This window comes from Anabas testudineus, chromosome 9, assembly GCF_900324465.2.
Source record: "Anabas testudineus chromosome 9, fAnaTes1.2, whole genome shotgun sequence".
Classification (NCBI taxonomy): domain Eukaryota; kingdom Metazoa; phylum Chordata; class Actinopteri; order Anabantiformes; family Anabantidae; genus Anabas; species Anabas testudineus.
Genome location: NC_046618.1, coordinates 24,003,990 through 24,027,851, shown reverse-complemented (window position 1 = coordinate 24,027,851; position 23,862 = coordinate 24,003,990). Strand labels below are relative to the sequence as shown.

Sequence of the window (23,862 nt, the reverse complement as noted above, 5' to 3'; positions counted from 1 at the left end):
ACTCTCTCTTCACTGTTCGGTTTTTCAGTTCTAAGGTACTATAGAAACACTGCAGTACAATATGGCAGCCTCTGCCAAGGGGATTTTCTTCCGATGTGACTTTACACTAATATAAACATAAATCTGAAAATTATGTCCAATCTCTGCTAATAGATGCCTCTAGATTTTACATACTGCAGTTTAAACATAGAAAAACTAAAACAACTGAAACTGAGAGCTCATTCTCAGTTTTATATGTGTCATTTAATTGTCTCTATACACATGAAGGTATTTTGTCCTCAAAACTACACAATTCACACACAGATATTTTTTGTAGCAGCCTGGCAGAGGGCAAGCAAAGACTAAGACTCTCATCCAAATAAAGTTACTATACTGAAAAATGTAAACACAGCAGGTCTGCTCTAAATTAAAGACATTTTGTTACTAACTGCATTTTGGTTTTCAATGACACTTTTATCTGCTCATTGTACCCACAAATGATGAGTGTGATGTTGGGACTCTGAACATTGGAGACAGCAGGACTGTGCCTTCAGTGAAACAGATATTTAAAGTTTTGATCTTTCTGCATAAAATGCCTACTAAGCACATGTATACGGGAGCTGACCAGTGGTTCACACTGTGTCTATGTTTATTTTCTGTATTTGGATATGGCAGTGTGCAGTCAGACAATTAAGAAAATTTAAGCTGTAAGAACCCACAAAGTTTGTTTGTCAATGTATCTTGCAAACATTAAACTGGCATATATTCTGGAAGAAACCAGGTTCAAATCCTATATGTAATGCATATATATGTGGATTTGAAACAGCAACCACACAGTCACAAATTTAAGGTTGCAGCAGTCCAGAGATGTTTCACTGAAGTTCTCACTAAAATTGTAATATAAAAAAAAATGTCTGGACTGACCCCACTCTGATAGACTAGTGTATTCCTGAATGGGTGTGTTAAAATGTACTTAGCTTTAAAAAAAAAAAGAAAAAATCGAAATATCTTTATTTAGGCTCTCAACCAACTGACCAAAATCAGGTTTCAAGAAATAATGATGTATTAAGTTGCCAAAAAATGACCAAATAGGATTGTAAGGGTTAATTAAAAAAAAAAAAGTTAAAATGTGCATACGCAGCAAACACCGGCAGACACACAGCATTAAATACACATTCCCCCATAAACATACAGGAACGTCTACACACACACACAGCACAAAGGCACTCACTCACTCTAAAGACAAACAGAGAACAGATTAGAGCCAAACTATACAGCAACACAACAAAGAAAACACGCACTGTCCAAACGCACACACACTATCAAAGCACATACACCCCGTGGTTATTTACTTATGCATGCTCCATCCAATCACAGCCTGTCGGCTTGATGCTCCGCAGCCCAGCCACCACCTAACAACAACAACATGTGCAACGACAGTACAGGCAACTTCTGGGGGACCCTGTATAGTCTCCATTTATAGTCCTCCTATTTTTCCTTGAACTCCTTCATCCTTTTTTCATCCGTTAGTCCTTGTGCTTATGTCCTCTTCTCTCCTTCTGTGTAGCACATTGTGTTCCACCCCTCATTTCTCTGAACTACTTATTTTCAAGTAAAGTCAAGATAAGTTGTTTTTGTAGCAGCATGAAACATAGAAGGAAGAAAAAGAAGCACTGCCAGTGAGGAAATAAAAGGAATGAAGGGAGGAGAAGGCAAAGAAAGCTATGAAGGGACACAGGAGAAGAGAGGATAAAAAAGCAAAGAAGGAAATGTAGATTCAACAAGTGTGAAGAGCAGTATGATGTAAAAAGATGGAGAAGAGTTCAAAGAAAGAAAGAGTTCAAAGAAAAAAAAAAGATGTGAAGGAAGGAAGTTTTCCATTTTGTCCATCGCTGCAGTAAACTGCTCTGTACACTGTACATTTATATCTCTTCTTCATTTGACATATTTTTATTACTGCTTCTATAATTGCCTCTATTGATTTTATAAGACTTTATAATCACTGGTAGCGTTATCATTATTGATTACTAACAAAGCTTTGGCAACATACTGAACTGTACTTCATACCAGTAAAGAGAAGAAGACCAAAAGACACAGACAGAGTGGTCTCTGGACTAACATTTAGTTTTTTAATTAAAATTACAAAAACTAAAATTAGTAATTGTGAGATATTAATTAGCTGATGTAGACTTATTTTAAATGTACATATTCAGTAGGAATTAGTTGTATGTTAAGACAGACTTGCATATTATTTGTTTTGGTCACTGGATTATAACTAATATGTAGATTGATATACAATATACAGTTGGTAGCACATAAATCAAAGAAGAAAGTGATACTGTCAGTCCAGTATGTAACAATACTAAATCTTCTTGGCTCTGAATAATTTGATTTTTTAATGAATCCAGATGTTTCTTTGGCTAGAAAAGGTATTTCTGTGGAGCTGCTGGACTTGATCCTTCATGAATGTAGTGCACATACTGTTAAATTGAATGACAGAGAGAAAGAGATATAAACTGAAAATAGGCATGATGCCTCGGAGGGGTTGTCAGATGGTTCTTATAATGAAGAAGAAAATGAGTGTTAAAATTAGAATGGAACTGATGGAGGAACAGATTCAAACTCAAATACAGTAGAGTGTTGTTCATCCACGTACAGGCTTAAAAAGTGGCACCAACAACTTCTCCATCACAGAGAACAGATACTGTGGTCAGTTTGTATTCAGGTCACACCACACTGGAAGCAAACACACCCCTTATAAAGAAAAAAAAAAAGACTCTGCAATGTTGCAAACTGCATCTGCATAATTCTCCCATTTTGATGATGCATTTCATGCGCAGCCGAAACTGTATTGACTTGCATTTTTAGTGTATGCGATGTTTGTAGCAAAATGAATTAAATGTGGGTGAGCGGCGCAGAACGTAGGCATCAATAGTGCCGTCGGGCAACTTACAAATGGTGTAATTATCTTCTCATAAGATTATTAGAGGATCAATGGAGCCTGGTAGCCTGATGGCAGAGGTGAGCTGATGAAGGATGGAAAATGTTTATGATGATGTGACTGCAGAGACCCAGGACGGCAGTGTCAGAGAGAATCTGTTTATTTATGTAATGTAAAATGACAAACAGAAAGACTTGAAGAAACAACGAAAACTAATTGAAGAAATGAAGACAATATGAGCTTCTTGGATTAGTGCTTAAGTATGAGAGTGGGTCCAGATGTTCTGTGGATACAAGAGAAGTCAAATAATTCCAAAGGGACGGTGGACTTGCATAAAGTAGCTGAACAGAGAGAAGAATGAATACAGTAACTCTGAACACTGGCTCCTCATTGTTGGCTCCTACAAGTCCTCCAACAACAAAATAAGTAGTTTGTCATTGTCTTCCTAAAGCACCCATATGAGAATCTTATGATGCTGCACTTTGAATTCTTAGAAAGATCCTGGCCATTATCCAGCTGCACAGATTCTTTCTCTGAAATATGTTATTCAACCTCCTGCTGATCCACATGCAAGGCTTTTTCCAAACCAACTAGTCTAACTAAATAACCAACTAGTCATCTGACAAAGTGAAAAGTGGAATCATCCACAGCGAGTTACAGCAGGATGCGCCCATTTCGACCAAATCAAGATCAAATAAATTCCAAAACTGTGTTTTTGCCTTGTCTGTGAAGAGCTTTATCAGATTTCTTTCACTTACACTTCCTGTGTAATGAAGTCAGTCATTTTGTTTTGTGTTTTCAGTAAATGTTCCAGCCACGGTGGTGGAGGCCATGACCAGACAGGAGTCCCTCCAGTCCTTCAACAAAAATGGAAAACCCTCTTCATCATCATCTTCGTCCTCATCTTCCCCATCCTCTGCCCTCATGCGATCCATGGTCTTCCCACACTCCCCCTGCTCTCGGAGTTTCTCCCTGTTGGACAAGGTCGGGGTCGGGGTTCAGTCGGACTCCAGTTTTGGGCAGTTGGGTTCAAAGAACCAGCGAGTCCTGGCGAGTCCAACCTCCACTAGTCAGTTGAGCAGTGAGTTCAGTGACTGGCACCTGTGGAAGTGTGGCCAGTGTTTCAAAACCTTCACCCAGAGGATCTTGCTGCAGATGCACGTCTGTCCACAGAATCCCGACAGGTAAGAAAGCATTGATCACAATGCTTAGTTTTTATACAAGACTTAACTCAAATCCTCAAATTGTCTTAATATATGGTTTGTCGTAGTTAAGCTTACAGTAATTATCAGAAAGAAATTTTAATGCTCTTTGTAATGCATGAACTTAAGAAATGGTAATTGTCGCAAAGTTTGGGCCTTAATTGACTCATTGGGACTTGAGATTTTGCACACAAATGCACAAATGCTCTTGACATGCTTTACTTTTTTTATTTTCTTTTTTTGTTGGAATCAGTTTTTCAAAGCAAGCCAGCAAACCTGATATTTAGTTGAAATGTATGATTTGAATTGGTTTTCTCATAATCTTGCTGTTAAGTGTGTGACAGAAAGGGTGAGTTTGTAGAATGAAGACAGTGTTAAAGCGAGTGTGTATAACATCTGCCAACTTCATTATATACAGCATGGATGGAGGAAGGAGGGATTCGTGTGTGTATGTTTGTATTTGTGAGTATGTGTGTGTCAGGGTGAGGGAGGATGTATTGGAAATTTTTTGCTTAGCTTTATTTTTTGCTGGAGAGTCAGAGCAGCGTATAAATCAGCGCTGTGCGTCAGTGAGAAATACCTCGCCTTACGGTGACGGGGCCAGGAAAACAGATGCCACTTATTCAATAAACTAATACTCATAGGGAAGAAAAATGTGGGGTGGATATGGAGGGGGGGAAAGGGTCGATGCGGAGCTGCCTGTCAATAGGAAGGTTTTATGGGACAGAGGAACAGATAAAATTGAGCTGAACAAGCCAAACAGAATAGAGTTCTGCAGTTCCACGACCTCAAAGTACCTCACAGTCATGTATGACCATCACAACAGCACCCGCCCTGTATAAAAGGTCAAAGTCCTATGACCCTTTTGAAGCTCACCTCCTCTAGCCACAGCTAATATACAGTATATTTACAAGGGCTCCCACCTGAATGAGTGCATCTAATTCAAATCACACACAGTCAGATGTAACGTTTCTGCTATGTCACTGTAGACAGAACCCAAGAGGTTGACAGGAATAGAAAACTAAACCTGTACCAATGTGGAACATTGTAGTATTGGAGGATGTTCTAAACAGCAATAACATGGAGGGAAAAAAAGGTGCTTTTACACCTACAGAATTTAGTTAGATTAATCGTTTTCCCTCTTGGTGTGGTTCGTTTTGTCTGGGGTGAACACGGTAATCACATCTGAGTGTCCCCTAAAAAGAGGTGGTCTCTGTCTGCATCATCAAGCAGACTCTGGTGCAGTCCTCCTGGTGAGAAAGCATACCAAACCAAAACGGGACCAAACGCTGTGAATCGTGTGATTTGAGGGCTTTGGGTAGTGTGTAGATTTTCATTTCTTACGTTTGTCCACCAAAAACATGCTGTCTGATTAATCGAGGACCTTCTCTATTTACTTTTTTGCTTCCATCTGACCAATAAGCAGAGAGAACATTCTTGTGTGATTTGATGTGACACATTTTAGTACAGTAGAATTTTTCTCAGTGTGAAAAGAAACTGAACCAAAAGTAAAACGCTCCAAGTTTACAAACATACCCACTGATTCAGACCAAAGCAAATACACTAAGGTGTGAAATCTGCCCTTAATCTGCCACTTGTAGTAAGAAGGCTCTGGCCTCATACATGAACATACTTGACCTCGTGTGCTTTGAGAAGCAGTTTCCATCTTGAGACATCAAACCATTATAGCTGCTCTGTGAATAAAGGCCCGGTTTTTTTTACCATTGACCTCTCTTTCTTTCTCTTCTTGATCTCTCATAATTCTGTCTCATAACGCCTCTCTTTCCCTCTCTCTCTCTTCCCCCCTCTCTCCCTTCATACATATTTATTGATGTTTACTTGATGGGAACATTTGGAGCTGAAGACTGATGGCTCTTTATATCAGCTTGAAAAAAAAACACCTCCTCTCAGCTCCATCTATTTCAGGTTTGTTTTTTTCTGCTGACCGTTTCTTTTTCTGAACTTTTTCTCCTTCTGTGTCATTTCTTCCCCCCTGGTGTCATTTCAACAAAATCCATCATCAGAGGAGCAGTTTGTTTATGTCACTGAGGTCTTGGAAGTGCTTTCGATTCTGGTTTTAAACTGGTGTCAGGATGCAGGATACTGTTAAAGTTTTGTGATAGTGGTGAGTGATGAATCAGGAAAAAATCAGAACATAAATGGACTGCGTTTCCACTTATAGGTTTGACATATTACAAAAGCAACACAGTATAAACCACAGCAATGACCTAAATTAATAACCACTGCTTTTATGATTGATGTGTTTACCGCACTGGTGTTTAAAAGAGCCATTAGTGTTTTTTGTTTTTTTTTTTTGTGAAAAGGGGGATTTTTGCTAAGCACTTTGATCTCCCGGGTCTCTTTCAGGTTTCATTCTGGTGGCTGGCAGTGTTTATGAATAAAGCATGTATGTGTATATAGATATAATCATACTTGTATATCAAAGGACAGAACGTTTACAGCTGATTGAAAATGTGTATCATCACAGAGTTGACTCTATAGAGGAATTAAATGTTAAATTTGTCATTTGTTTTTGTTATGCAGCAATGCCTTGTCAATGGTTTGGCCTCGACTTTCAGTTTTTCCAGTGATACATTTAAACATTTACTATTCCCCATTACTCATGTAAGAACTTCTATAATCTCAGATGAGTAATGGAGCGTGTTAAATGTTTAACTCTATCACTGGAAAAACTGAACGACCCTGAGCTGACTTATTTGACAAGGCAAGGAATTGTCTCAAATATGAACCTGTAAAAGTTTCCAGCATTTAGCCATTAGTGAGGTTGGATTGACTTTCTCTGTGATATTCTCACAGTTTCAATGTTTGGTGTAGCTTGTGTCCTTTTCCACAGTGACCTTAAACAAGTCAAGTCAGGCTGGTAACTAACAGTTACAAAATAATAGGCAGCATTTAGGCATTTTTAGAGCTTAACTACTGTAGTTTTTTAAATATTGACTGAGCGTGCAGAGTTTAAGAAGCAGTTATGACCAAATGTGCTGCAGTATTCTGAGGAGAAAAAGTCTGTTACATTTTATGATGGAGACCAGGGTATAAAATCCCATCTGTGGGTCCTTAGGCGTCCTGCTAGACGTAGGGTCCAGTAAGGCAGAAAAAGTCAGGGTACGTGTAAGTGTAAAGATTTCCTTAGGCAAGACCTCCTTACCTTGCCTTTGCCCTGTACCTTGTAAGTAGCTTTGGATAAAAGCATCTGCCAAATGATGAAAGTTTAAATGCTTTTCATCGTTTACATCCCTGACCCAGACCTGCTGGCCTGTGTGCATTCTGCCTAGCATATATACATTATGATATAAAAATACAGTAATATTATTTGTCACTCTTATGTAAGCAAAAAAGTAGGCTGTGTGATAGAGTGGTCTTAGATTATAATATGTTGTAGAATTTAGTGTTATTTATCTATTTACTCTGTACATTTACTCTGGCCATAATTACAATCCAGTGTAATCCAATACAGCAGTTTAGTCGTGAATTTTATTTTTATTTTTAATTTCTCAGTTTTTAAGTTGAAAGATTTGTTCTACTTTATGCTCATTATTAAAGTTGTAGCAGTTGGACTTGAGTGGACATGTGAAAAGGCATCTCTTTGTAAAAATGTGACCCATCATCAGACCAGATCAAATCCAGGTTTAGAAAATTTGAATGATGGAATTAAAAAAAAAAAAAGCGTGCAGCTAATGTATAATGTGTTAAATCAAACACAAACCTTCTGTAACAGTAACTAACACTACAAGCTCAAACATTTCTTGTTGCTTTTAGTGGACCTGTACTGTATGGCTCAGATCACAGCTTTTTTAATGTCCCTTTACTCCTTTATACAACAGAATTGTTTTGTGTTAATCAGAGTAATATCTCAAAATCTAAATGGTTTCTGATGTTTAAATACTACATTTAGGTACTTTCATGTTTTGTATCATTGTCAAATTCTGAAAACACCATTAACTGAAAATGTTTGCATGTCAGGCTAAAATAAGACTGTTTCTATGTGTCGTTAAACAGTTGACATTTAGGAGATTTATCACCCAACATTCAGGACATATTTGCATAGAACACTAACACAGATGTGCATTGTCCCTGCCGGACACACAGATGTGTTGAAACCTTTTTATTTTTTCTTTCTTCCTTCAGAGTGTAGCTGTAGGACTAACTAATACCAATCCATCACTGTGATGGACTGCGTTGTAGAAATTCCTTCAGTCTATATTTATCTGTCCTGTTTGCCAATATAATAATAATAATCTGCTTTGTGTTGAATCTGCAGATGAGTAGATTTTAACATGTTTAGTGCTGGCAAAGTTGTGTGTGGTGCTGGTGGTAAAGTACATTTCAGATGTTCCCTCTGATTGGGTTGATTTTAGCTAAGCACGAGTAAATTTGTGACACTTGTGTTTCTAATAATATGCATCAGCTGCATATCAGATATAATGTACATGTTCACCTTGTGTTGTTTTTGTTTTTTTTACAATTCCTTGATGATCATTTCCAAGAATCTTGTACATGTTCCGCCACTGCTATGAACACAAGGGCAGTGAGGACAACATTAAACAGTGGTAAAGTGGTGTAGGCAACTACACCATCCCTTCTCCACTGATGAGTGTAACTGGATGATGAGAGGGCATTATGTGAGCTTTCTGCTTTAATAGATCAGTCAATACATTCAGCACAGAGAAAGAAAAAGACAGATAGATGTTGGTGGAAAAGGCAGAAAAAAAAACAGAGAAGCTGAAGAAAAGGTAGATTTTGTGTGTTTTTATTGAGGTCTGCCAGTGATTGTATGTGATGTGTGCTTGGATATACGCGTATCTGCTATGCATGGTGTGTATATTAGTTCAGAGCCATTGATTGTGTATTGATGAGGTGGGAGCAGTGATTTATAGCTGCTGGTCTTGGGGGAATAATGTCTTCATATGAGGCGGACAGTGTAGTCGTCCTCACAGCACAGATATAACTCCATATGGATTTGGCCACTCCAAACGGGTCAGTCAACACACTTCAGTTTGCTTCGCTGCACAATACAAACACACAGACACAGAGAGTCCAGAATCAGCTGAAATGGTCAGAAAACAAAACATTACCTTCCAAAAATCCTCAACACATTTTATACTTGTCTGTGATCATAAATTATTAGTGATTTACAAAGAAATTAAGAACCTGTAAAATAAAATGTAGCTGAGATTGTGAATACATGATGAAACAGTCCATACTGACAGGTTCATAAGTAATTAAGTAAAACAAAGATAGGTTTTTTGGAATTGAAATCTGTAAGCCACCACATTCAACTTAAATTTACTTACACCTTGAATGTTTCATGTGCCAATGGACATTACTCACTACTAAAATAAGTATAATAATTAAACTATACAGCACAGTTATAAAGTTCTTTACTTGGTCAACAAGTGACTTTTACAGGCTTTTATTTTAAAGTCACAAGAAATTTACCTGCTCATGAACCCTTTTTTTGTGACGTGTTTAAGTGAAACAAAAAGCCTGTTCTTGGTCTTTAGTTTATCAGTGAGATGAATAAGATGTATTTGTCATAATCTTAATCTAAGACGAAGATTTAGTTTTTTATGTTGTAGTTTAAATCTAAAACATGAAATTTGTCCTTCAGTCAGTGGACATCAAATTCTACCCAACTTATGCTTTCCCCACTCCTGGCCACCTTCTTGTCCTCTGACTCCTCTGATGAAATAAAAACATGTATGTTTGCCAAGACATTTCATTCCCATGTAGTCTTAATAATTCATCCTACAAGGAGCTGTTTGGTATGCAGTTTGCGTCTCACACACACATTCTGTCTCTTTCATCAGCTCATGTGTTAAAGGTGTGGACACAGCGACATGTTGGCACTGACTCTGTTGTTGTTACCACATGTTGTGTTGAAAGGCAGCACAAGGTTTATTGTACTCAACCACATTTCACAGACGTGTTGAAAATGACTAATTTTATAGATCTTACACACACAGACACAGAGGTGAGACTAAGTGGGAACAACACGGCAGCCAATTCTGCTCTGATTCCCTGTCCAAACTAAGTATTATTAGTTTTCTGTGAACCAAATCACCGCGTCTATTTTGTGTTTTTGTTAATGTCTTAATGTTTGTGGTGTTGACTGTGAACATTTTTGGCTGTCTGTGCTGTCAACACCCGACTCTAACGCTGTCAGACTGAATTACTGTGTGACGCTAACTGCCACCAAGAGAGATGATACTCTGCAGCAGAGAGGAGCAGCAGAGTATTGTACAGTAATGAGATTAGTAAAGTGAAAGATGAACAGAAGTATAAAAGAAAGAAAATGTGATTTGTTGACAAAACGGGGCCTAATGTCAAAATAAAGTTAGAAATGTGCTCCCTGCTGAAGATCTTTTCCTGTCCTGCTGTTGTATCTTAACTTAGCTAGAACTTGGCTTTAAATTCATTTTAATATTAGTCTTATTTTTACATCCCAGCTGGTTTTGCACAGTCACACTGTGAGGTGCAGGTTGTGTGACTTTAATGCCATACAATACAAATACTCTGTGGGTGGTAATTCATTGGTGTGTGTGATTGTGTGCAAATGTTTACACAGTTCGTTCATTTATGCACGTATTTGCATTTGCTTGTGTGTGCAAATATTTTGGTTCCACATGCATGTACTTTTGTATGAGCATGTGTGTCTGTGTGTGGGTGTGAGATGGAGGTGTTTGTGCTTCACCACCTCCTCCTCCTCTCTGCACTGTAATAAACAATAACCTGGCATTAATCTCCCAGCCTGCTGCCTTAATAAATAATATCCACACATTCATCAACTTAAACTATTCACAATCAATGCAGTTCTTCATAGAAAACCCACCTAATAAATAGTGGTGCGGCCCACTGAGGCGTGAACTTATAGACCAGCCGACTGATAAATGAACCGACCCCCATGGCGAGACGCCTTTTATGTGGAAAACTGCAAGTGAGAATTTTTCGATTTTATATTACACTATTTTACTCTTATTACTTTCCTCTGTGTGTGTTTTAGTGTGTGTGTGTGTGTGTGTGTGTGTGTGTGTGTGTGTGTGTGTGTGTGTGTGTGTGTGTGTGTGTGTTCTCACTACATCCTCTCAGGGTACAGTAGGTTTTTGTGATTTATTGGAGTGGTGAAGATGTTGGTCTATTTGTTTTATTCTAGTTCTGGAGTGTTTACCTATTTGTAATCTACTGATGTCAGGGTTTTGTCTTATTGGTTTCAAAATAGGAATCGCTTTATTTTCTGAGTACATGCAGCACATAGAAATTTGTCCCAGTCACACCTGCACACAGACATTTGAACAACCAACACAGTATTACAGACCATGCTACCTTGATAGAACAAGGTATAGTGAGGACATGTTTGTCTTTTATGTACTTTATGAAACATGGTGGAGAGAGGGTAGAGCTGCAAAGTGAAATGTAATGTTAAATGTCATCAATTTTGAATATAATCTGTGATTACAATGTGTTTTTTTCTCCAAGAAAAGCAGTTACCTTCATCAGTCTGTGTTGAAAATTATCCATCTTTGTGGTATTTAAATGGTGTCATATATCACAGTGTATATACAGTGATACAGTGTATATAGAGTACATTCAGTGTGGTGTTTTTATTTGCATTTAATCAGGATTTACAAATGTATTGATGACACTCAGATAAAGATATCAAGTTTACATAGTAATTGCTTTTTAATTTACTGCATTGTGTTTCATTCATTCAAATTCTGTCATATTCCCAGCTGGGAAAAATAAAAATAAATGTGGCTGCTGATTGAAGATATTAGTGACACTGAAGTGACGGTTTTGTTGTTGCTTACAATAATATTGAAATGATTAGCCATGGTATTGATGGCATTAATGATGGTTGGTAGAGCTTACAATCAATTACCTGACGGTAGAAATTATGACACTGGATATTAGTTCTACTGACTTGTCTGCTGTTTATAAATGTCTACAATTACTTTGATGAAGGCAACAGTCCAATCACAAGCAGTGTCAGTACTGATCATCACAGTCCTAACAGTGTCCCTGGTTGCTGCCATTAGAAACTAGTTTAATAATGGGATCTGATCCTCTTCATCAGGTCCTTAATGTAATTGACAGAAGACAGGCAGCAGCTAATCACCTCAGAGCTCCGAGTGTCTCTGCTCATCAATACACACCACTGACCGATTCGCGACACTGCTGAAGGAGACAAAACTACATAGTTTTAGAACAGAGCTCCACTTTGTAACACAAACTGAGTTTTTACTCTAACATCTCTAACTCCTGTTGATGTGCACAACCTGAGGTTTGTTTTCAAATAAAGAAATTGGTTTAATATTTAAGGTGCCTCTCTCTCCATGTTAGGTGTGATTTTTTTTAGATTGAATCTCGATCAAGTTTCCCTGCTAAACTCAGCCATTTACTCCACAGTTTGTTATTGTTAGAGTGTAAAGTTATTTGTCAGTAGTCTGTGACTGTTACTTAGTCATTCATGATGAACTGAAGTATCATCAAGTTTACAGCTTGTGTTTACACTTGGCTGGCTGTGTGGGGGCAACTTGTGGTGTAATCTAGGAAATTTTTGAAATTGTCAGTTTGACAAGAACTGCCTGAACATAGCACATGCTAGCTGCTTATTAGAATTTCTTAGACGAATCTTGAACATAAGAGCTCTTATTTAGTTAAATGACTCTAGGAAGGGGTTGAACCTCGGGGGTTGTCAGCTGTACACTATGTATATAATATACTGTGGTGAATTGCAAGTTTTCTTGTGTTATGTTTTATTGCTTGTGGTTGTTTATGATATACTGGTCATTAGACTCTGGGTATAAGAACTTAAGTAAGAACATCTTCTGATTGTAGGCAGTTAAAAAAGAGGCATAGGTACAATTTATGCAACACTGTCTTTATTCTAAAGACTGATGTTTTGGTTCAAGTGTGTTTTCTGCGGAGTCTAAATAATTATCCTTTAGAAACAATGAATATCAAGCATTTTTGTATTAAATTATAGAAGCTTATAAAAGCTTATGGAGTACAGACATTTTTAATATCTACTAATGGAAAACAGAGAGATGATACCAGGAGTGAATGGACACAGAGATAATGGTGGAAGTGTTGAAAGACAATAAGCTGATGATGTTAGGAGTCTCCGTTCAGCTCAATAAATAGTGTGAGATTAGATCTGTTGCTATATGGAAGCAGGACACTCCATTAGCAGACACACAGCTATTGTTTGGTTGTTTGTTTCAGGCCGTTTCACTCCCACTGTGAACCTCCATTTGGGCCAAACACAAGCACACAATCTCTTTATATCTATCTCTTCTTTTCTTGTTCTGTTACTGTCTCTATCTCATACTCTCTAACTGCTATTACACACACACACACACACACACACACACACATCGTGATAGATGGTCCAGTCATGATCTAGGCCTGCATTGTTGATGAGGGTCACGCTGCCATGGTAACTAGAGCATTGTCCGACTCCCCCTTCCCTGTGTGTGTGTGTGTGTGTGTGTGTATGGTATCTGTGTTATCGTGGTTACTCGCCTCATTCCTCTCTGTTTCTGTATCTTGTTTGTAGCTCGGTGTGTTTGTGTTGTTAACTGAATAGGTCTGATCTGTTGTAAAATGCATGTGGGTTTGAAAGCTGACGTAATTTCTTTGCACCTTTTTTTCTTAATTGTGTTCAATTAGTTAATTGTGTAAAATCCCTAGTTTGGCTTCGTGCCACCACTTTCTGCTGTATGTATAGTAAAGATTACATGTTAGATGTGTTACAAAAACAGAAAATGTGGTTCTAATCTGTTAAGTTATATGTTCAGATTTTTTTTTAAAAAGTACAAACGTTTCATGAGAGGAATGGCCGTAGAGAAGAACCACTTCCAGGCCTGGCAGAGACTTCACAAAACCTCTTCTGTATACGCAGCATCATCTTTTTCTCACCCGTCTCCCTTTATTTCTCTCTCTCTCCCCCTCTCAGACCCTATCAATGTGGCCACTGCTCCCAGTCTTTTTCTCAGCCATCAGAGTTGAGGAACCACGTGGTGACTCACTCCAGTGACCGACCCTTCAAATGTGGATACTGCGGTCGGGCGTTCGCTGGCGCCACCACCCTCAACAACCACATACGCACGCACACTGGAGAGAAGCCGTTCAAGTAAGTAACAGTGAGTAACCCCACCCATTCAACCCATCTGAGCTTCTACTCCCTCCTGCTGCAGACTTTCACCTAGACGTGACATCCAGCTAACATGTACTGACATCCCCTTAACTTTCTACTGACACCTTCACTAATATGTCCTGACACTCTAGCTATCACCTGCTTGTTTACAAGCTACTGGCAATGTCACTTATTCTAAAAATCACATTTCACATCATCAGTGAATGAAAACAATCAGGTTATTATTTTAGATAGATTGAATTACACAGAGTTTCACCCTGATGTAGCCTGTAGAACTGACTTACTTGGGCAACAAACTTACACTGACTCCTCAGATTTGTTGTTTTGGTTTTTTGATAATATAAATTGAACTTTAGAAATTTCTCCACAATAATCTAATGTGGAAGCCAAAATAAACTCTCAGCTTCTCACAAGATGTGGTGTTCTTATCTGGTATCTCATGGTAAATCTAAAAATCACATATACAACAGAGGAAGACAGGTAAAAGATTCAGCACTGCCAAATCAATAGAAAGGGCGGGAGATTTTCAAGATCACTGCAGCGTTGATACAAAACAACCCTCTTAGTGTATTCAGAAGTACATAAAGCTCAGTGATCCATTGATCAACTTCAGGCCTCAAATGCACCACGGATTTGTTTTATTGTGAAAAGAATTTACTGATACTACTGCTGTTATACAGTGAGGGAAAAAATTATTTGAACCCCAGCTGATTTTGTAAGTTTGCCCACTAACAAAGAAATGATCAGGCTATAATTTCAATGGTAGGTTTATTTGAACAGTGAGACACAACAATGACAAAAAAAATCCAGAAAAATGCGTTTCAAAAAGAGTTATAAATTAATTTGCATTTCCACGAAGGAAAGAAGTATTTGATCCCCTATCCGTCAGCAAGATCTCTAGCTCCCAGGTGGATCTTATACAGGTAACGAGCTGACATTGGCAGCCCTCTCAGCTCGTTACCTGTATAAAAGAGACCTGTCCACAGAAGCAATCAATTAATCCAGATTCCAAACTCTTCACCATGGCCAAGACCAAAGAGCTTTCCAAGGATGTCAGGGACAAGATTGTGGACCTACACAAGGCTGGAATGGGCTACAAGACCATCGCCAAGCAGCTGGGTGAGAAGGTGACAACAGTTGGTGCAATTATTCGCAAATGGAAGAAACATAAATTAACTGCTAATCTCCCTTGGTCTGGAGCTCCATGCAAGATCTCACTTCGTGGAGTTTCAATGATAATGAGAACGGTGAGGAATCAGCCAAGAACCACTCGGGAGGAACTTGTCAATGATCTCAAGGCAGCTGGGACCATAGTCACCAAAAAAACAGTTGGTAACACACTACGCCGTGAAGGACTGAAATCCTGCTGTGCCCGCAAGGTCCCCCTGCTCAAGAAAGCCCATCTACAGGCCCGTTTGAAGTTTGCCACTGAACATCTGACTGATTCAGAGGAAGACTGGGTGAAAGTGTTGTGGTCAGATGAGACCAAAATCGAGCTCTTTGGCATCAACTCAACTCGCCGTGTTTGGAGGAGGAGGAATGCTGCCTATGACTCCAAAAACACCATCCCCACTGTCAAATATGGAGGTGGAAACATTATGCTTTGGGGGTGTTTTTCTGCCAAGGGGACAGGACAATTGCACCGCATCAAAGGGAGGATGGATGGGGCCATGTACCGTCAAATGTTGGGTGAGAACCTCCTTCCCTCAGTCAGTGCATTGAAAAGGGTCGTGGTTGGGTACTCCAGCATGACAATGATCCAAAACACACGGCTAAGGCAACAAATCACTGGCTCAAGAAGAAGCATATTAAGGTCATGGAGTGGCCTAGTCAGTCTCCAGACCTTAATCCCATAGAAAATCTGTGGAGGCAGCTGAAGGTTCGAGTTGCCAAACATTGGAGAGGATCTGCAAAGAGGAGTGGGCCAAAATCCCCCCTGAGATGTGTGCAAACCTTGTGGCCAACTACAAGAAACGGCTGACCTCTGTGATTGCCAACAAAGGTTTTGCCACCAAGTACTAAAGCACGTTTTTCGAAGGGATCAAATACTTCTTTCCTTCGTGGAAATGCAAATTAATTTATAACTCTTTTTGAAACACATTTTTCTGGATTTTTTTTGTCATTGTTGTGTCTCACTGTTCAAATACACCTACCATTGAAATTATAGACTGATCATTTCTTTGTTAGTGGGCAAACTTACAAAATCAGCTGGGGTTCAAATAATTTTTTCCCTCACTGTATATTAAAAGAAGGCTCAGAGTTACCTAAAGATCAGAAAGATGTTTGTAATGAGATAGCAAAGAGTAATGTAGCCAGACAAATAATGTAAAACTGAAGAAGGTCTCATAACATCAAACTCTCAAACTGCCACAACTTATATAACTTGTAGAATAAACTATGAAGATCAGAAAGTATATAGTATATAAAGTATATATAGAGTCATGATGATTGTTCTTATGTACAAATGAGTAAAAACTCATAATCGCTCATCTACTGTAGGTTATCTCATCGTCCAGAGGCTGAGTAGTAGTAATACTTACTCATCCTCAGAATCAAACTGTATATTTTATTACATGAGGAAAAGTGCAGTATAAAATTAACTTTACATTACTTCATTTAAAAAGGGAAGAAGTTGATATTTAATAAGTGAAAACATAACTTTTTGTTTATTTTTTATACTTGTATTATCTTATAGTGACCTTCTTAGGCAGGGTGAGGGTTGAGGATAGGGTCCAGAATTTTGCTCACTTCCATTTTTTTACTCGGTGGAGACGGTTTTAATTAGAGGGTAAGCCACACTTCAATTAGGGATTTCTAGGTTGCTGCTGTTGTCATGCTGACATCCCATCAGCATTAGAGGACAATTAGGATTTCACCAGTGGACCTGGAGGTCAGCATTCAGGTTTGAGGGCAGGACTGGAACAAAGGAGAAAGGGCAAAATAGAGATACAGAGGAGAGTGAAGAAAGCAAACTAAGGAATATGTGGAGGACATGTATCAGGGGAAAGCTGGTGGAAACAAATTAAGGTTCTTAATAAGCAATCAGAGAAATCCAAGTTTGTCATTGATGTGGAGACCAAAAGGGCGTGAAGAATGAGGGAGAAGAAGAACCTGGAGGAACAAGAGATCACAGTGTAAAAAGTGAAACGACAAGTACTCGCTAAAAATCTGGTTAAAGCAAATCAGCGTTCTTAATAAGCAATCGGAGGAAACGCGACCCTTTTCATCAGCACTTCAGAGTCTCGGTGGAGGCAGAGCGGGACAAAGACAATCATGGACGGGCGTCAGAAATCTTTAGCAGATCGATGGCCTTGGGGAGTTATCTCCTTTTGGACGAAGCGGTGGATAGATTAAAGCTGCCACTGTCACTTTGTCAGGAGGAAAACGCTCAACTTTATTTTCCCGCTGAGGAGATGAGGCAGGGATTCTGTGTGGTCGGCAGCTTTTCAGCACCGATACTCACTGGACTGTGGAGCATGTCAAAGTGTTGCTGCAGTTTTTTCTGCTTTTCTTTTGTTTCACAGTGTTTGGTTTTGCACAAGAAATCACTAACAGCATCAGAACGCAAAGCGTCTTACAGAGGACTGAAGCCAAAAGGAAGGTAGTAGCAGTAGTAAGATGCTTATGGTTGATGTTTTGAAATTCACAATTCCCAGTTCACTCTTAAAACATCAACAATAAAGAACCAAATGTTGGGTTAAAGGCACATTTCAACCAGTTTATAACGTGGAGAGTCACTCAGACATCAGGCTTGCTTTGTGGTGTGTCACTAGAGTTTAAGAGCTGAAAGAGGTTAATTGTTGTAAAAAGCTGCAGACTTATTATCAATATAATACAGAAATATGGGCTCCATCTAAACCAGATGGAGTTGAACACGTGTTTCTGTGTACGCTCAGAAACATGTGTAAAAGAACAGATTGTAGTTTTGAAATGATACGTTTTGTCTAAACAGCTGTCCGATTGCTCCAACCGTACATTTTAACTTTGCTGTTAGTGGAGACTTTCTATTCCTTTCAGCCTCTCATCCCAGTCTCGTCCCACCCTCTTTCAGTCCTTCAGTTTCTATCAGTCTGTCACTGAAGACAATCTGTACTTGTCATTCTGTCCCATTGTACAGAAGAGATTAAGATAAGAGGTAAGTTGAAACTTCACTGATCCTTGAGAGAAGGTGATTAAAGCTGCCTCTGTCATTTTGTCAGGACAAACTGCTCAACGTTATTTTTCCCTGCTGAGAAAAGGAGGAGGCAGCCAGAAACAGATGCCGGCTGGTCGATAGCCAGCAAACTGCAGATGCCTTGTTTCAGCGCCGCTCTTTGTTCTGTAAGAGAACGGTCTTCACGTTTGTCCTGTTGGAAAAGTTGTTGTGACAGAGAAGCTTGAGTGGAGCTTTGATGTTGGTAGCTGCTGTGGTTTTGTAGATGTGCAGACAAATAAGAGCAGAAACATCCACCGTAAAGGCAGTGCAGTTCAGTCGGTTTTGTTTTCTAGTGCTATAATAACATTTGCTATATTATTCACACATGCAATACAGTGGTTTTCTCATGTAAATACAAAAAATACAGTCTATTCTATTAGGTTAAAGATTCAGCAGAGCCCCTCATAGAAGAGTTGTGTAGTAGTTCATTAATCAGCAGATGACTGTGATCTTTCTGATATTTGAATTTAAAGACATATTAATGTAAAAATATCTGCCTTTCACAGAACATGAATAAATGTTCAAACTCTGTTGTTATTAAAAAGGATTTTAAAGTTAGAGCTGCTGTCTGAACACATACAAAGCATGATGTCCATCTAAATTACTATCAAATCTGTTCTACCTTTAATCTTTTTATTTCTTTCGGCACAAACTGCAGAACCTTTATTTTAAGTCCTAAATATTCAAGTCAAACAATGCCACATCCTAAACATCAGGTAAAACCGCCCGCTCCACAGTTCATGCCGACCCTGGTGCAGAACATCAGTACACAAGATGTCTCCCCTCCTTTATCTAACTAACACCCCTCTCCCCCCTCGTCCTATCTATCTAACAGCATGTTAGTCTTGTTTCAGGGCTGTTAAGTCCAATACCTCAACACAGCTTTCTCTTTGAAGAGCTCTGACACATGTGCACACACTTACATACATTTAACTGCCCCCTAATCCCCCTCCAGCTCACACTAAAAGCTACCTCTCCTCTCTGTTTCTATTGAAAGTGACAGTGACGCTGCGCTATCAGGCCTCTGTGTGTGTGTGAGACAGAGAGATGGGAATACCCTCCCCAGCCCACTAGATAGATTATTGACAGGTGGACTATGTGCATGCCGTTATGTCTGTGTGTGTGTGTGTGTGTGTGTAATTTGTCGGTCAGGCTGTGAAGATCAGGGCAACAATTACAGCTTGCTGCTCTGCTGGGCCTCACACACACTTTATACTGTCACAGGATATTAGAGTTAACCGCTGTGTGTGTGTGTGTGTGTGTGTGTGTGTGTGTGTGTGTGTGTGTGTGTGTGTGTGTGTGTGTGTGTGTGTGTGTGTGTGTGTGTGTGTGTGTGTGCTGTTATACTGTCGTCTCTTTCTCTTCACTGTGGTGTTGTTTGTTCAGAGCTTTTCTACATGCTTAATCTAATCACTGTCTCTTATTTATCTTTTTTCTGTGTGCGTGTGTGTGTGTGTGTGTGTGTGTGTGTGTGTGTGTGTGTGTGTGTGTGTGTGTGTGTCAGGTGCGAGCGTTGTGACCGAAGCTTCACACAAGCCACTCAGCTCAGCCGCCATCAGCGACTTCCCAACGAGTGTAAACCAGTGAACGAGAGCAGCGAGTCCATCGAGGTGGATTAACCCCCGACTGTTTTCTGACTGACACCACGTCCACATTGAGCTGCTAAATTTGAAAATGCGAATATTGTTTAGTTTCGGTTCTCCATCCTTACTAGGCCAATATTTTTCTCTTCTTCAGTCGACACCAACTCAGATCCCATGTCGTCACAGTCCCTAGAAATAAAGGTTGTGAGGCACTGACGGGACAACTTGAGCTCTTCTTTGTCCCCCACCAGTTGAACTTAAAACCAGAAATTGAAATCAAATAGAAAATAATTTTATTGTAGACTCTGTGATTAGTTCACACAAAGACAACTGAATTGTTTAGTTTTTTAATAGATTTATTCCCCTGTCATATACCTGCAGTCAGACTTGGGCCCTGAATCAATCAACACAGATTTACAGCAGTGTGCAGAGGTTTTAGACACCAAAAGTAAAAAGGCCTTTAGTTTTTATTTTATCAGTGAGCATCTCACGAACTGTAGTAAACAGAAAACACTTAAATCAGATCAACAAGCTACCTGTGGGTGGGCTGATGGAGAACTTGCCACAGTTGTCAGTGTCTTCATGATCGCAGACTGACTCCACTCTGTTGTGATCAGTGCTCTGAGACCGTCTGTTGACGGACTTCTTGTTTTTCTTGTGTCTGGCTTATTGTCGTGCTGCTGATTGAATTTTTGACTGATCAAATTTCTCCCTGATGGTAGTTCATGATAGAAAGGAATGTAAACATCTAAAGAGCCTAAAACCTTTGCTCAGTGTTGTAGTTGCTGTAGAGTTGAATTAAAACACACGAGTGCTGATGGAGAAAAAGGAAAACACACTGAGACTTTACTGTTTTCCTGGCATTTCAGTGTGGACGGAGATCTTTAGGAAAAACTACCTGAACTTTGATGTTGTTCTCAAAGAGCGTTTACAGATTTAGCAGGCTTCATGTGAATGTAGTCTGACAGTTTAGTTTTGACTTACATGACTGACTGACTTCTGGAGAGAAGCGACAGTAAATCCACATTCATCCAGTTAGGAAGAATTCTGATTCAACCAAACCAAAGATCCCTTTTTTCAGCAGAGAAGCAGAACTTTCAGACGGCAAGTTGGACTAACAAACTGAGTTTTTGGATGAGGATATTTATTGGAGACTTTTGGGAATCCCATCAGGTTTCCCTCCAAAGAAAACTCTTTTTTGAAACCGGGACAAAAACAATGAAATACCAAAAATTCAGACTGAGTCTGTAGCTTTACTTCTCGGTTTCTTTCTTTTGTTTTTTCTTTCTTTCTTTCTTTTTGCAGCAGAAATGCCAAAGGAGGGCGCGACCAAAGCAAACAGACTGAGAATGCACAACGAACAACATCACAAGCGTCAGAGGACGACGCTCAAGTTTTACACAAATCACAAAATGAACAAAATAAAAAGACGAGTATGTATTGTAAAAAAAAAAGAAAGGACAAAAGGAACATAAATTCTATTTATCGTCTCGCTCATATCATGCTTCGGGCACTTTTGTTATAAAATGTTGATTATTTAAATTTTACAGCTGGAATGTTTGGAAATATAAAGATGGTGGAAAAAGGACGGGAATACTGAAGGAGGAGACGGATGTGATTTCTTATAGAAATAATTCCACAGGTTATAAAGTAATTTGTTAAATATGAGTTTGACACAGCATGTGTTGAAAAATGTACTTTGTTAAAGTCTGTTCATCGTTTTTCTCATCTTGTCACTTGAAACATTTTCAGGGTGGACACGTTCGTCATCTTCCATCTGTTCAGTTCTTACTCATTTCAGATGACGTCTGATCATCTGATGCACAAAAATGATAAAATCCAAAAAGGGCAAATGTTTTTGGTCATGATAAATACCCTCTCATTACTCCCATGTAGAGGATGTTTTCTACACAAGCAAGTACCACAACCTCAGACGTGTAAATAGTCCAGTCATTGCAACACACTTTGTATTAAAGTGAGTGAGGGTAAAAGCACAGTTATTACATGAGCACCAAAGGTTTTTGTGCCTGAGAGTTAAAAAAGCTTTAATAATAATAATAATAATAATAATAATGTGAAAACTTTAACTTCTCTTCCCAAAGACCAACAGAGTATCAAACCTGATGGATGTAAATTTACAGCCTAAACCAAACCTCAAGGGATGTTTCACGTCAGGAAAACAGTTTTACTTTCATCACACGTAAGAGTCGTCACACGGTTTAACAGAAGACTGATTAATTTATAAATACAAAATTCTGAAGAGGAAAATACAATCATGTTTTTTACAGTGAAAGACGAAACGTTACTGAAGTTAATCTGTCAGATTTGCTCCTGTGTTTACCTTTAATATGTGGACATGTTCATCTGTGTGTGTTTTACAATAAGCTACAGTGTGCTTTTATGATTCATGCACTACTTAAAATTTTATCTTATTCTTGTTAAATATAATAATAAATTAATTACATATATTACATGTCATTAATTACCTCATTATCATTTATGTTTTCTGTTGATGGTCAGTGTTAAACCTGGTTTCTCTCACCTGTGATGTGATGATACATCCTGGTGGAGTTAACAAACAACTGCTCTTCAAACTCTTACAGACCAGTGTGTGTTAGTTAAAGTAAAACCGTTTTAACCTGCGTGAGACTTCCCTCCAGTGGTATCACGATGCTGTTTGTTCAGATTCATGATCCAATGCTGTATATAGATAAATACAAACTATGGGATTTTTATATGCTGGATCAGTGGGACTGAGGAGAAATAAATTAACTCTGCAAAGGACAAAACGTAAATGTGAATATGAACCAGAGCTCTGAGCAAATTCACTTTCTGTTCACATCCAGACGGTTGGATTTAATAAAAATCATTCACCTTAGTTAAAAACACAAAATAAATTATTAGATGAACGTTTAGATGCTTGAAGGAAGTCATAAAATTGAATAATGAAATTTCTTTTCAATATCATAACAAACTTCAAGCTGTGGACTTGAGGAAACGCTGCATCAGGCCTGTTCTCTAGACTTGTGCAAATGCATTGTGGGAAATGTAGGCAATTCATTGTCAAAGTAGAAGTAGACACATTAGTACTACTGGACATCACTGGAAGTGTGTAAACGATCAGGTGGATGTGCTGAAACATGTTCAGCTGAACAGAAACTGAAACGTGCTCGAAGAAGCTGGTGACGATAATCATTTGCTCTGTGATACGATGGAGAAAAAAAAACCTGTCATGTCAAACAGAAAGACTCTTATGAATCCATTTAGACTCGATCTCGTTCGCATGATGATCCTGACACGCCCACCTTTTTTAATGAAAGACAAAAAAACATTGTTCCACAGGAAATAAAGCTGAAATCCAGTTTTGATTCTTAATAATAACACTCTCTGTGACGTTATTGTGCTACACACTTTACTAACATGTATTAGAAACATGTAAATGTTCTTAAATATCGTCTCTTTACTTTTAATTCACTGTATCTGTTTAGTCTCCTTCACTTAGAGGAACAGTGTCCTGTGTCCAAACCCTAAAACGGAAACTCAGCTTAACATAGTTTAGCTCAAAGACCAGGAACTTTTCTTCTTAAGGGCCGGGACAAAGAGTCCGTTTGAGGTGTGTCGACCCTGTCGGCACCTGTCGAACCCCCATCAGTAAGAGAAACTACTCTGATTGGCTGTTCAGAAAAGAAAAGAAATGGAGCTTAGTGCCCTTTACAGCTGCTTACCAGACATATTCTGGATTAGAAGCTGCTCTGAACCTTTTTACAATAATGAGAGTTCTGCAG

General features: G+C 38.8%; 1 protein-coding gene across 3 annotated transcripts in view; it reads left to right on the top strand.

The window, feature by feature from the left end:
- Positions 1–23,411, top strand: part of prdm6 (PR domain containing 6) — a 106,652-nt gene extending 83,241 nt beyond the window's left edge. The window contains exons 7-10 of one of the 3 annotated variants that reach the window (XM_026343189.1): positions 3,723–4,104; positions 14,099–14,275; positions 19,999–20,104; positions 21,383–23,411. In XM_026343189.1, coding sequence (XP_026198974.1) covers positions 3,723–4,104; positions 14,099–14,275; positions 19,999–20,104; positions 21,383–21,424 — 707 coding nt within the window. In that variant the 3' untranslated portion in view covers positions 21,425–23,411. Of the gene's footprint in view, positions 1–3,722; positions 4,105–14,098; positions 14,286–19,998 lie in introns of all 3 variants that reach the window. The other 2 variants (XM_026343190.1, XM_026343191.1) reach the window with 2 other exon arrangements.
- Positions 23,412–23,862: the final 451 nt, after the last annotated feature.